Consider the following 13,775-nt stretch of genomic DNA (forward strand, 5'->3'; position numbering starts at 1 on the left):
GACATACTCGTATACATGAAGTAACGCGTATGAATTATCGCGACGTTCATCGAAATCGGTGTTCTTTTGTTACTTCTTTCATTTCTCGATGGTGATTCTATTGTTTTCCTATACATCGATTTAATATACGTTGCATAATTTCGGTGATCTCGCAGTGTATGTTAGTGACGATATCCTCGAGTCCACCCAGTATGTCGGAAATAATTACGCAAACCGTGGCGAAAACGGACGGCGATGATAATGATTGTATCATCAGCCTGGAACTCCTTGACGATCCTTGCGGCAATAATGCACAGATCCCTTTCGATCCTGAGAGCCATGGACTCTCCGCTGATTTTCAGTTAACGAAATTCAGCGATCCGCGAAGAAAGAGCTTGCAATTGGAACGACAAGAGAGGCAGTCGCTACTCGTTCTCTTCCATAAAAAGGTGCAGAATCTCGATGCAGAATAAAATTGGCAGAAAGGATTTTTACGATCGAAATAACTATCGGCAATCTCTTATTTTACTTAGGCACCATTCGCCAATTATTATATAATCTCTTTCGCGTTGACAAGATTTATTTATCAAAAATTATATTCTGTATGGCAGCTAAATATATATTTATATTTATTTTTCTTTGCTATATTTAACGAAATATTGCGGAAATTACTTCAGAAAAGCATGGAAAGTTCCTATCTCTTGGTACGCGCAGGATGAAAAGGTGAATCCTTACGCGGCAACGTGCATTCACGAAAACACCCACGTTACAAAGTTGGACGAAGCTGGCGGTATGATACTGGTGGAAACATTCAACGTTATCCCGGCAGTCGTCGACGATCCATACTTGATGGGCAAGATCGCTTACGCCGTCACCCACGGAGGCATTCACTCGCTGGGTCTCTCCAGCAGCTCCAGCAGCAGGATGATCCTCGGCGTTTCCGACGTTATGAAGGACGATGAGAGGAAAACTGTGACCTCCATGGCGATATGCGGTTACGCAGACGCGGCGAAAACGACCGTCAAGGATTGTCAGATCTTCCAAAACCCGTGGTGCCTGTTCGGCGGAATCGCCACGGTGGTGTGCCATCCTTACGAGATAGTCCAACCCGTGGACGCAACCATCGGTGACGTCATAGTGCTCACGAAGCCACTCGGCACGACGGTGGCACTGACCATATCGGAATGGATGAAACAGCCCGAGAAGAAGAGCAGACTAGTATTGACTATCACCGAGGAGAGCGCTGAAAAGGCTCGTTCCCGAGCCATCGACTGTATGATCAGGACTAATCAAATCGCCGCTACGCTCATGCGAAAGGTTTACTATGTTGAAATTTAATTGGATATTAGTTTCAATTTGTTGTGATATATGACAAACGTTCCGACATGCTGGCGGAGCTTCTATAAATAATTAAAAAATAAAAGATATAAAATCTAATTATTGCAAAAACTCTTCTTTAAAAATAATAGATCAATCGTTAATAGATTCACATTATAGAATCTTTGACTTTAGGAAAAATCACGTGGAGTAATTTAGTCTCATTTATAATTTAATATGTGTATCACTATTTACTATTAGTCAGAGATTAAGTTTGATTAATATGTAATCGAGTATTACGTGATTGGAGTGTTTCATTCTTGATCTTGATAGCGTGAAGGCTAACGTCAGCAGACAGTATAATTCATTAATCAATCCTTGAATATCAGTACAACGCGCACGCCGCCTGCGAGATAGGATCCTACGGTATTCTGGGCCACGCAGATCTCCTGGCACGACGACAGACGAACGACGTCAGATTTATAATTCACAATATGCCGGTGATCGCGCGGATGAGCGCCACGTCGAAGATCATGGGGAACGCGTTGCCTCTCCTACAGGGTGAAGTGCCCGAGGTGTCGGGAGGGTTGCTGGTTGTGTTACCGCGGGAACAAGCGGCCGCGTATTGCAAAGCCCTGGAGAAGATTGAGCGCAGGCAAGCGTGGATCATCGGGATCGTCGAGAGCGGCGATCACACCGCGCGAGTAATTGAGAGACCACGAGTGATCGAGGTGCCTGTTAAGGATAACGGCGTCTTCTTATGGTAAACAGCCGAAGAATCGCGGGATATCACTCGTTAAGAACGAAAAAAGAAGTCGACGAGATACGGACGAGCAATTTTACATGCTGCTGTTGACGGAATAGAGATATTTCCTGAGATTATATGATAGATTATACAGTAATAGAGTAACTTTATTGATAAAACAGATGCTATTTTATAAGACAGATTACAAGATGCATTTCACAAGTTGACGAATTGAACTAATAAACAATTATGTTGTTTGCGTATGTGTATTTAAGATATATCTCTTGTCAAATTGGAATCTAATAACGGGGGGACTTGCAATAAAATTTCGTCAAGTTCAATTCTCAAGACATGCGAAAATGAGAAATAATCTCTATATTTATTCCTGACAATAAAAATATTATTAACCTAAGGTTAAACCGCGAACTTGTCGGAGATTGAATTTATCAAAATTATAAGAGATTTAATCGCGCTGCATATCAACGCATACATTATGCAGTCATTTCTATCGCGACTATGCCAAATTGCGATGAAACGATAGCGTTCATATAATGCGCCTAATAGAGACATGCAATTAACAATAATTTACAGTTAATGAAGCATTAACATCTTCTTATGCATCGCCCTTCCGGTTACCAGGTCATGTGAAATCCGTGAACCCGTCTCGTGCATTTATGCGCGTTTATCTCTTTATCTCTTCCCACAATTACTTCTTTACATGGCACTTTGCACGCGAATTACATAGTGCGGGTTCCTTGACACCTGTCGCTCTTAATTACAATGTTATAATTTTACGTCGACTTATCTTTCTTTTCGCTAGGGTACCTATCTGTAAAACGATTTTATCTAATTTTTTTAGACTTCTTCAGTAATATATCTCTTCACCAATGTAAAGCGTTTCAAACAAAGATTAAATTGATATACTTTTCTCGATATCTTATAATTCGTTAGATCATAACTCATTAATACTGAACAATTTCTCTCTCCTTTTTCATTTCTTTTTCTTTACATTCTTCGATTATATGAAAATAGCAATTAAATCGACAAGTCGCGAAAAATTTCATTTTTCTCCGACAAAAATAATGCTGGTAGAAAGTTGTTTGACGATGAAATTGACAAATCCGAGGAATACATATTCGTGCGCCATTCCTCATTTTTTTTTCCTTTTTTTTTTTTAAATCTCTAACATTTGCCGGCGAGAGCTCGAGCCAGAACGCGCGACCTCGCGTTAACCTCGAATTGTCAATGGTCGTATTTTTTTTTCTTTTTTAAAGCGCGATGAAAAAATATATAACACCGCGCACGAAATATTCGACACGCTCGAGAAATCGATTGGATCCTGCGCGGCTTTTGCAGGTGAAAAGGCCGCCGTCGAGAGCGTGAAAATTCGATTTTCATGCATTATCCCATCGATAGGCGATGCGAAGAGGAGGAGCGTTTCTTCTTCGCTCTACTTCCATTATCCCGTTCATTTATTCTGCGCCTCCCGCAACAGGATGCAATTTTGCAAAAATCTCTACCGCATAGCGCACGATACAGCGCATAATAGCGGTAATATCGATTTCGAACGGCCTGGGTATAATGGTGTGTTAACACGTAATGTAATATGCTTCTGTTTTCCGAGATGTGATTTGATATTACTCGTCAAATGTTCGCATTAGTTGTCAAGAAACGTTGCGAAGGCTCTAGCGAAGAATTCCAGATTGTTATTTTTAAGATCGCCAACTTGGTATTTATTGTATCGTCGTTTACGTCAATATGACATTCTGTAAATAGTTAAATCGGTTCGTTTATTCGTGGAAAGGTCAAAATATCAACGTCGCTTTCTAAATGCATAGCTTCTCTTTAATATTATCGATCACGGTTAGGTTTTGTTTTCCCTTTCGTTGCATCATCTCGTCTCAAACCAGGCAAACATATGATATCGTGGATTAATATGATATTTACTTAATTTCCAATGGTTTTAAACCGCACATTTTAACATTATATACATGTATAAAAGTGTTTTAAATGCAGTTGCCAAACATCTTGCACGATTTAATCGACATATCTCGATCGATACTCTTTCTATCTTTTTACTTATTTTATTTATATCAACTTATATATATTTTAACATCATGTGTGTATGTATATTCTGCAGAACTAAAAATACCAACTAATATTTGTATTGATTCTGCAAATTTTATATTTTCTTAGAATATTAGAATACGAAAATAATCGCTAAAAAAAAAAATTATCGCACATACAAATATATATATTTTCACATAAATCTACGTTTCTAAGATGAAGAGTGTTAAAGCGAGTACGAGGATATTTTCGCTAACTCGAAACATTACGCCCCAAGGTCGAGGAATGCATCCCTCAAGGGTTAGAATTTTTTTTATAGTTGGCGGGGTTGCGCGCGCGCGCGCGCACCTAGTCGTTCCCATTCCGCGCGCGTTTCGTTCCATTCCGTTCCGTCCCGTCTCGTCTCGGCCGTTCCTATTCCGCGGCACGAACGCTTTAACATGGCGCATTGATCCTGGTTCGCGTGACGTTTCTCCGCTCGCCGTTTCGCGATCTCGCGCAAATCGCAGCGCGTCGCTCGCTCTCGGATAGATCTTTTTCTTACGTAGGACCGCGCGAATCCGTGCGAAACCGAGGACGAAATCCGGGATACGATGCGCTCGCGTATTGACGTCGCCAAGTCACACATGCCGAGGTGAACTCTCGCAACGTGACGCCACGCTCGCCCGCTGCCGGCTTCTCGCCTTTCGACTCGCCTCTATCCGGCGGAATAACGCGTTGAATGGTAAATATATTGCTACGATTAAACTGTGCACATATGCATCTCTCGTTGGCATTCGTTAATCATTTAATCGAATCGCGATTGATTAAGTCGGGGACGAGAAATATATACATACGTCGTGTCGCGACCCCGACTAGACGTCCGTTTCATCATATATCTCCCCTGTCCCTTTCTTACTGTCACTCTACCTCTCTCTCTGTCTTTAGCTATCCCCCCGGGTTTATTATGACGCATTTGCGTTGTCTAAAACTTTGCTCGATACCTTTTTACCTTGGAAAAATGACTGCTTTTAAGAAGAAAAAAAAATTATTATTTGATGAAAGATATGCTTTTGCGATAATGATATATTCTCTCATTCATATACGATAACATTTCCACATATTATATTTATGATTTTATTATTTATAAATGTTTTTATTTGTTTATAATTTATTGTACATTATTTCATGCGCTAATTTGATGTTTTCGATATTACAAGCAATAAAAATTTTTTTATTCGTTATTAGTATTCTACGGCACAAATAGAGTTTCGTGTGCAATCTAACAGTTCACATAATAACACACACAAAGATCTCAAGTTTGCCTAACATTCCGATAAGACGGTTTCAAATTAACGTCTTATGACGTGTGTCAAATGTCACGCGTATATCAATTCAAGGCCGCCGATGGCGTAATCTCGAGTTCAATGTATCATATGGTATATCGAGTATCGTTACATTATCGATCTATCAATCCTATTAATATTTGAAACTATATATATATATATATATTGGAAATTGGAAGATAACATAAATTGTACATTCGCGAACAAGCTTGCTTTGCTAAATGAAATAAAAGAATGAAAACTAACAAATGCACGTGAGAGTAATACTATTATAAAAATTTCTTTTACACGCTTGCAATATTTAATGTTCATTTCACTTTTCTCTGATTTTAATATTTTTCTTAGCTAATTCCTTTTTTTTTTTTTTTTTTTAGAAAAGAAATTTATTTGCTCTTTTATAAAAAAAAAGATTTCGGTGTCTTGCTGTGAAATAAGCGCGCGAATGCGGTAAACAGTTGTATACGAAAATTATATATTACCGTCTTGAGCATCGCAAGCCGCAGAAATGGGACATAAAACACAATGAATGGCATTGATAACAGAAACATAGGTTTCGTAATCCAATTATTTTACAATAGGTACTTCGTATTTGTGTCGTAAAAGCAGGAAACTCGAAATGATACTCATTACGATAATCACCGAGAGCTGTAGGATACCTGTGAATATCTTTTATCTTTCTTAATCTTAGAGAAGCGCACGTGTCATACGATATGTGGAGAAAAATTATAATTTTTGGAAATTAAAAACACGTATAAAAAAAGAGTAAAATTAATAAATTCTTAAAAATATACATGTATGTCAGATACGTTATGTATGATATATGAAACATTAAAAAAGAATCGTATCTCGTAAAAAAATTATCTCTCTTAACTCTGTTGCATAATATTATGTGTACTATATGCAATTTTGAAGTTTTGCAAGGTTTTGCGGATTCTAGTTTATGCGCTGTGCAGATTCTTATGCAAGAGCGGCAAGAAAATCAATAATTACCTGCTCATCCTTACCTCAAGCTGCTATACTACTAGAGAGCGCGATGTCCCAACTCATTTTTTTTATACGAGCTCAAAATGTTGACATACTATTTCGATAAATATTATCCTTGTTATTATTTCTTGTTCAATATTTTTTCTCTGAAAAATTAAACAAGATTAGAAACATTTAAAATTCACTCATAGTCGACTTAAATGAAATAAAAATTAATATCCTGTAATTAATCATACTATTCGCAATTATAATTGTTAATTTGTGCAATAGTTTTCGTCTCGAAAATTTTTTTTTATGTTAAATAAAATAAAAACGAAACATTCAATATAAATGCAAGACTACTGGATTATAATTATGACAAATCAAATTTTTGATTGCATATCAGGTACTGATAAGGTAACAATGGAAAATGATAAAACTAAAAGTTGCCAAAAATGTTATAATGCTATTCATTATAGTGTCGTCAATGTATTTAAATATTTCAAAGTGATTCTGGGAAAGAAAATCAACAGAGATAAAATCATCACGCTGCATAATTGACACAGGAACAATATGAAAGGGAAAGTATATAACGGGAAATTATAACAAAGGACGCTTATCAATCGATCGTAATTAGCGATCAAAAGTTACAAGGGGACAGGGACGTTAATTCGAATTCCGTCACGCGAAATGTGTCATGATTCTGAAATAGTTTTGATTTTATTATTGACCATAATGCGCAACCAAAACAAAAATTTGAATTATTTCTATTTTTATCATACACATTTTTTTTTTAGTTAAAATTTATTACAGTTTTTTTTTCTTCAGATTACATAAACACGATACAATCAGGGTGTCTCCTCCTTGGAAAAACCATGGAAAACTTGAAATTCTTAGGATTCTTTTTGCACCTGAAGAAATCAGGAAATTCTTATGGAATTTTATTAGGACATGGGACATTTTTTTGAAATTTCTCTTTGATAATACTTTTATATTAAACAATCGGCAATAAGTCAAGTCGATAAGCCAGTTATGAATTATGTATTTAAGATATATAATAAATATATTATCTATTTTTTTATTTACATAATGTCTAATAATTCAATGTCTTAACGAAATATTGAATGTGCAGTATATATTCTTTTAATTTAAAATGTTAAAAATATGAAACTGTTATACAAGTGAAAAGTGTTTATCCTATGAAAGTTATTAATTTTTTTTCGATATATTTGCATTTTGTAATAATTGAAACATTTAAGCGGCTCTATGCTTTTCCTTTGCTGTAACTAAAAAGCATTAGACAATATATATAATAAAAAAATTAATTTTAGAAAGTTACATTTTACAAAAAGATTTTTAAAATATTCTCTTTACCTGGAATTTTGAACAAAAATATCCTGGAAAATCAGGGAATTTTTTTTTACAACATTTGAGTAGACACCCAATACGATATTTCATTGTAAAATTAATTGATACATAACTTGCCGCGCGAATGGATGTAAACGTGCCCATTAGACGACAATCGATTTCGTTATCGCGACAATCGTTTTCTTCCCCGAGCGAATTGCTACGTAATCACGAAAGCGTATCGATATGAAAGACTATTTACGGCAGCTCTTGGTCCCGGAATCGGTCGACGGACCACGCGTATACCCTGGAGGAGGACACTGCGGCCCGTAAAGAGAGTACGCCGACGCCGGACGTCGTGGAGCCGGAGGAACCCGGCCGTGTGCACGACGATTCGCAGGAGGATGATCCGTACGAATACGACGACGACATCAGGCTGCCGACGACCTCCGGCGAGCGCCGCGACGTCGATTCCGATGACGACGTCGAGTGTCTGTCCCTGTTCGAAGCGGCGAATTACCTCGTCTCGGGTTCCTCGGTGCCGACGACGAGAGTCAGTGCACCTTGCTGGGGATGCAAGAACTGCGCCGTCGAGGGCTTGCCGTTGTTCCTCCTCGGCTCGCCGACGGCGGAGGCATCCTGCACGTGCACCTCCTGTCAGTAAATCCGTTTTGTTGCTCTCTAATCGATGTGTCGTTCGCGTTCACACTGCGTCTGGATTATAACGTTAATAAGAATCGATTTTTCCGGTGGTTAATTAAATCGTCTCTTGTTATGTCACGATATTACAGCCGATACTAGAATGTCGAATGCAAGAATCAATTAATTAAGTTATTACGAGAATTATAATCGCGTAATGTATATTTTCATATACAGTTACTTTTTAGTTTATATTTATTCATCGTTCGATTCTTTTTTCTATTAATTTTTTCAGTTTTTTATATTTATGATTAAAAGAGATTGTTATTTCATGCAATTTTTTAAATTCTTGACGCGTATATATAAAAAGTAAGTGAAGTATAGATATTATTTATGCTGAAATAGAAGCGCAAGGATCTTAAAAAACCTATAGAATTTGAAAACGAGATGTTCTTTTTCGTTCGATCATTTATATTCGTTAGCGGATTAACGGACACACGTTGCAAAATTACACAACCATAAACTTTCTCTTGATGTTACGGATGAATGATACTTTGTATTCTAATCATTCTGATTGTTGCGCGACGATTATGAGATATACTTTTGTAATATTTAACAATTCAAGCACCCCCTTCACACACACATGCATGTCATTCGACGTCATGCATTGGCAATACATTTAACGATTCAATATTTATCCGACGCAGTGTGGATGTTTATAAGTGGCACCGTCGTCATCTGTCTCTCGACATTGTTGCATTCTATCTTTTTTCACATTCTAAACTTTGTCGCATCGTTTTCCGTGCTGCTTTGAATTTCGTTTTCGCCTGATCACTCGCTTTTGAAAACATCGAGTCCCACATACACACACGGCTTGTTCGAAATTACACAGCTTAAACTCGAGCATAAATTGTACAGCGCACGCTCATTAGATAAGGCACATTGTACATTGATAAGAAATAACGGATTGTCTCGATAAAATTAGATAAGATGTAATCAATCGAGACGTGCCAATTTTTCTTGCGAATATTATGGCGCAGTTTGTTTTTATTACAAATGCAAGCCGTTTTTTATTATCACATCCTGCGAAGATATTTTATGATTACCCGCTATATGCACGTACCACTAGTTTGCTTGAAAATACATTTTTGTAGAAATTTATCTTAAAATTCTAACATAATATTTTTTTACAAGAAAAACATCGTTACTGATATGTATAAATTTATTCCAAAAGATCGTATTGCCAAGCTAGAAAAATTTATATTTTTTTATTAGCTTGGTATATTGTATTTTTTCTCCCTCTATGAATATTTAATAATAAACGTAAACTCTTTTACGTAATAATTAATTTTCTTTTCATATAATGTAAGAGAGAATTAATACATAAGACGCTATTTTTGCGTCCATCCTCGTGACTTTTTAGTATCGGGAGGAAGAAAGGAAAGGAGGAGGGGGGGGGGGGGTATCTGCATTCCGATCGTACCAGATCGACGAGTCTGCCATAGTGGAAAAAAAAAAACACACACTCAGGACCGGTTTTAAAGTCCTACATAGAATAAATCGTATGGCATCAATGTCAATATATAGGCTATAATCTGAGATGTTCAACATTTTCGTTAAGATAAAACATTTGTCGTTATCTCGTAAGAGAAGTTTTACGAAAACAAACGATTTTAATCAAGTCTTATTTTTAATAATGTTGCTATTTATTGAAAGGTTGATCAATCATTTATCTTGTCAGTGCGTAATTAGGACGTAATAAATTATCTAAAAAGGCGCAAACTATTATGTCCCCAAGAGATGTTATACTAGGTCACTGTAATTAGATCTATATGACATATATGAGCTTCTTTTAGAAGCCAAATTGCAAAAGATTTATAAGAGAAATTTATAAAAGGTAAAGCCAGTTTTTGATTTCTGAAAGACTCAATAGAAATGTAACAAAATTCTGAAAGAAGAATATTTTATTATTAGATTACATTTTCGAGAGATTAAATTTAGTGAAATTATCAGTCGCGTTCAACTGTATCCGTTATCAAGGATTACAAATACGCATGAAATCACGTGGCCTTTGAATTGGCGATATTTTAATTGCATGATCTGCGATTTCTAATCGCGTTGTTTTGCAGTAAAATTAATATTAAAAACTATCGAAAACGTGTATCGAATTGCAAATACTACACGGAAAAAAAAAAATTAACTGCCGTAGCTAAAAATCGCGTGTGGTAACTAGATTTCAGTCGTAATATATGGACAGCGAACATCTTAGCTGTCATATCTATTTATTAGGCGCAACAGCAAATCGTTTTGTTGCAGTTTAGAAATTTATTTTGCAAACCATGATTAGCTATGGTGGCGAAAATTTCCTTTTCCGTGTACACTTTGTTAACAAGAATACTATAAGATCACCGAGATTTTATAAGATTTCTCGAGTTTATTTATTATTATCTCATAATAAATAAAATATTTCTTTACCAAAGAAAATATAACATGATGCAATCACTTGTTAAGGAAAAGCATCAATGTTCAAGAAAAGGAAGTAAAATGTATTTTCTGAATTATATACAGATTGTGTGCAAGTAAATCCAGAGCATAGGATTTTATTTAAAAAAACACTTCTCTCGATAAATTCCCTTTTTATGAAGCTTTTATCACAGACAAGATTTATAAACTAACGTTGAAAATCTTTATATAAATTTCTAAAATTCTACAAATCGAGAAAAAAAATAGAATTGCGATTGTAAACCATTATTTCTCAGATCGGTTGGAAGTATTATTTTAATTCCTACAATATTTAGTTCCTACTTTATTCGGTAGGGAAATCTTCGTCTGGCGTGTTGAAGAATTTGCGGCACTTTCTGAAAATTCACTCGTCAATCATCGCGATCAATTGGCCGTGAAGGTGTCTGTTAACGTAATTCGCTCGTGAAGACATCTCCGTCATAAAGACGACGGCGAAGAATTCATTCGAAATGCAGTGAAGGGAATCGAAGCGCGCGTCTCTCATTAGAATTGAAAATGGCCCATTATTTTTGTTTAGTCTCGCTTTTTCGATTGTTATACGATGACTAGTCATGCCCCTTCGATAAAAAGGAATCTTGTCATGAACCAATTATGTAATGAGGACAGACATAAAGTATCTATCTTGTCGAGAAATATCTCGACTCCAATAGCTATCTTAGATTTATTTCGCTTACATCATTTTCTTTACTATTACGCTTAATATTTTATAACAACCTGCGAGTGAGAAAAATCTACGATAGCATTTTTAGAAAATAAAAATATTAATATTTTAACATTACGAATGTACGTTATACGATGTACGTTTCATATTTCTTGCCACATGATAAACACTTATTCCGAAGTCAATTCTTTTCGAGGGGGTTTCTTTTTTATTTTTTTATTGAAATTCTCGTTGCACGTGCGACGAAAATCCTCCGAAACGAAAATTGCGCTTCTAAACGGCCGCCGAAATTGATCGATAGGAGGGAAGCGAGGGATTCTCGACTTAACAACTCTCTTTTCAACAAGAGCGAGAGCATATCATTTCATCTCCACGCTTTCCTCTTCTTTTCGTTCGCGTGCCATGTTTTCTCACTGCTCTCATTATATACCGCATCCCTTATAAGACACGCGATGTCGTGTGTCTCCTTGCCGTTTACTCGCGATTTTCATCCCAATGTCAGTTTCGCGCGCGAAATTAGCGATCAATTGCTGGAGATGCGCGACGAGGATCCGTTGCTCGTCATCTGATGTTACTTCTTTTGTGAAAAATTGAGGGGAATAGAGATTAATATTGCAATCTTTGTCAAGTTGTGATTTTGAAAAAAATCATAAGTGAAGCATAGTGGAAAATATCGAGTGCGTTAAAATCAGTTCATTTCATTTACGTCTTATAGTTAGAATTATTTTGTGTTGGAAATTTATGATAAGAATCGGGGATAACAAATCTATTTATATTGACATAAATAATTATTATCAAAATTGAGGGTGAAAGATATGTTGACATCAGGTAATCAGAAATACATTGTATTAAAGAGAGAGAAAGAGAAAGAGCAAACAATATTAGTAAATTTTAAAATTTTAAAAATACTTTTTAAACATTCGAAAAAACACGATAATTAATATTATATTTTGTATAAATTATATTTTATCAAATAATATTCATATATATCTGAAAATAAAAATTATGATTTTAATAAAATAAAAATGTTATGAAAAAAAAAAAAAAATCATGAAAATATTGAAACTCGTAAAATGATAAATTAATATTTGGTGGAAACAAGCAAAAACAGATTTAAACGCATGCAAATGTACTTTTGATTAAAAATCTCTTAATTTAAAATTTTTAGACAAATAAAATGTAAAACTTTCTTTATAAGTATCATTAACAAGATTAAAATGTCGCGCATACGAGCCAGAATGACAATAAATATCTTTTTATACTGATTCTTATACTGACTCTATACTGATAAAGATTAAACAACGAATTTAAAGAATAATGCGATAATGCGCTCTGCCTACTTATAATAGAATTCACTACATTTTAAATATCGGGATACTTACTAATACAGAAGATTATAAATAGCGGAAAATCGATTATCGACAACAATAGATAGTAGTGTGTGCGTAAAAAGATCTAACGCGTTATTTTTCGAGACGAGTAAAATCTCAGTTGTAGTACAACAATCTTCTTTTATATCACAAAGCAAAATTCGAATCGATATAATTTCGATGAGTTCAATTCTTGATACTGTAGGTAAAAAAAATTGACTTACGTATAAATTAACACGAATTCAATTATTACGAACGAATCTGAACTCATTGAAATTCAAAACATCGAGGTTTTAATCACTATCTTATAATATGCACCATCGATACGCAAATAGATCTCGTGCGAAGCGTCGTTCAACGAAAGAAATATGATATTGTATTCATACATCGATTGTGCATGCCATAAGAATCGTAGAAGACATTGTATCGCACGCAATGCGATCTTATATACGACTTAATGAGAGTATGGGGGAACAGGAGAATATTAATATTAAAAATTAAATAAAACCGATGTATTTATATAATACAAGCCTTAAAATTTTTAATATTATAAAAATAGACTTATAATATATGAGATTAGAATTGTATATAAAAAATTACGATGAATTTTATGGCAGTATAATTATATCATAGTAAAGACTACATATAATGCTTTATACATGTAAATAGTATCGAAAAATTTTATATATATAAAACTAGAGAGTTCAAAAATATTTATAATAAAATGTAAAATACATTTTAGGCCGTAATATTTTTTACGGTGATAAAAGAAAATACATAGATATAAAAAATGTATCAAGTGTTGCGCTTACACTGTTCTCACAGAATTTAAATGTAAT

At 35.1% G+C, this 13,775-nt stretch overlaps 2 protein-coding genes across 8 annotated transcripts in view; both read left to right on the forward strand.

The window, feature by feature from the left end:
- Milt (trafficking kinesin-binding protein milt) overlaps positions 1-13,775 on the forward strand; it is a 41,388-nt gene that overhangs the window by 20,725 nt on the left and 6,888 nt on the right. Inside the window, exon 1 of one of the 7 annotated variants that reach the window (XM_070304578.1) lies at positions 8,085-8,399. The exons of the other annotated variants lie outside the window; for them this stretch is intronic. The gene's annotated coding sequence lies outside the window, so the exon portion shown is untranslated. Of the gene's footprint in view, positions 1-8,084; positions 8,400-13,775 lie in introns of those variants that run through there. 7 annotated transcript variants of the gene reach the window in all.
- On the forward strand, positions 690-2,475 carry LOC138937904 (inactive selenide, water dikinase-like protein). The gene is made up of 2 exons (XM_070304580.1): positions 690-1,296; positions 1,686-2,475. Exons 1-2 carry the CDS (start codon positions 772-774, stop codon positions 2,061-2,063), a joined length of 903 nt encoding a protein of 300 aa, XP_070160681.1. The 5' UTR covers positions 690-771; the 3' UTR covers positions 2,064-2,475.

This window comes from Polyergus mexicanus, unplaced genomic scaffold (assembly GCF_030449975.1).
Source record: "Polyergus mexicanus isolate NDT 795.1 unplaced genomic scaffold, iyPolMexi1.0 SCAF_11, whole genome shotgun sequence".
Lineage (NCBI taxonomy): Eukaryota > Metazoa > Arthropoda > Insecta > Hymenoptera > Formicidae > Polyergus > Polyergus mexicanus.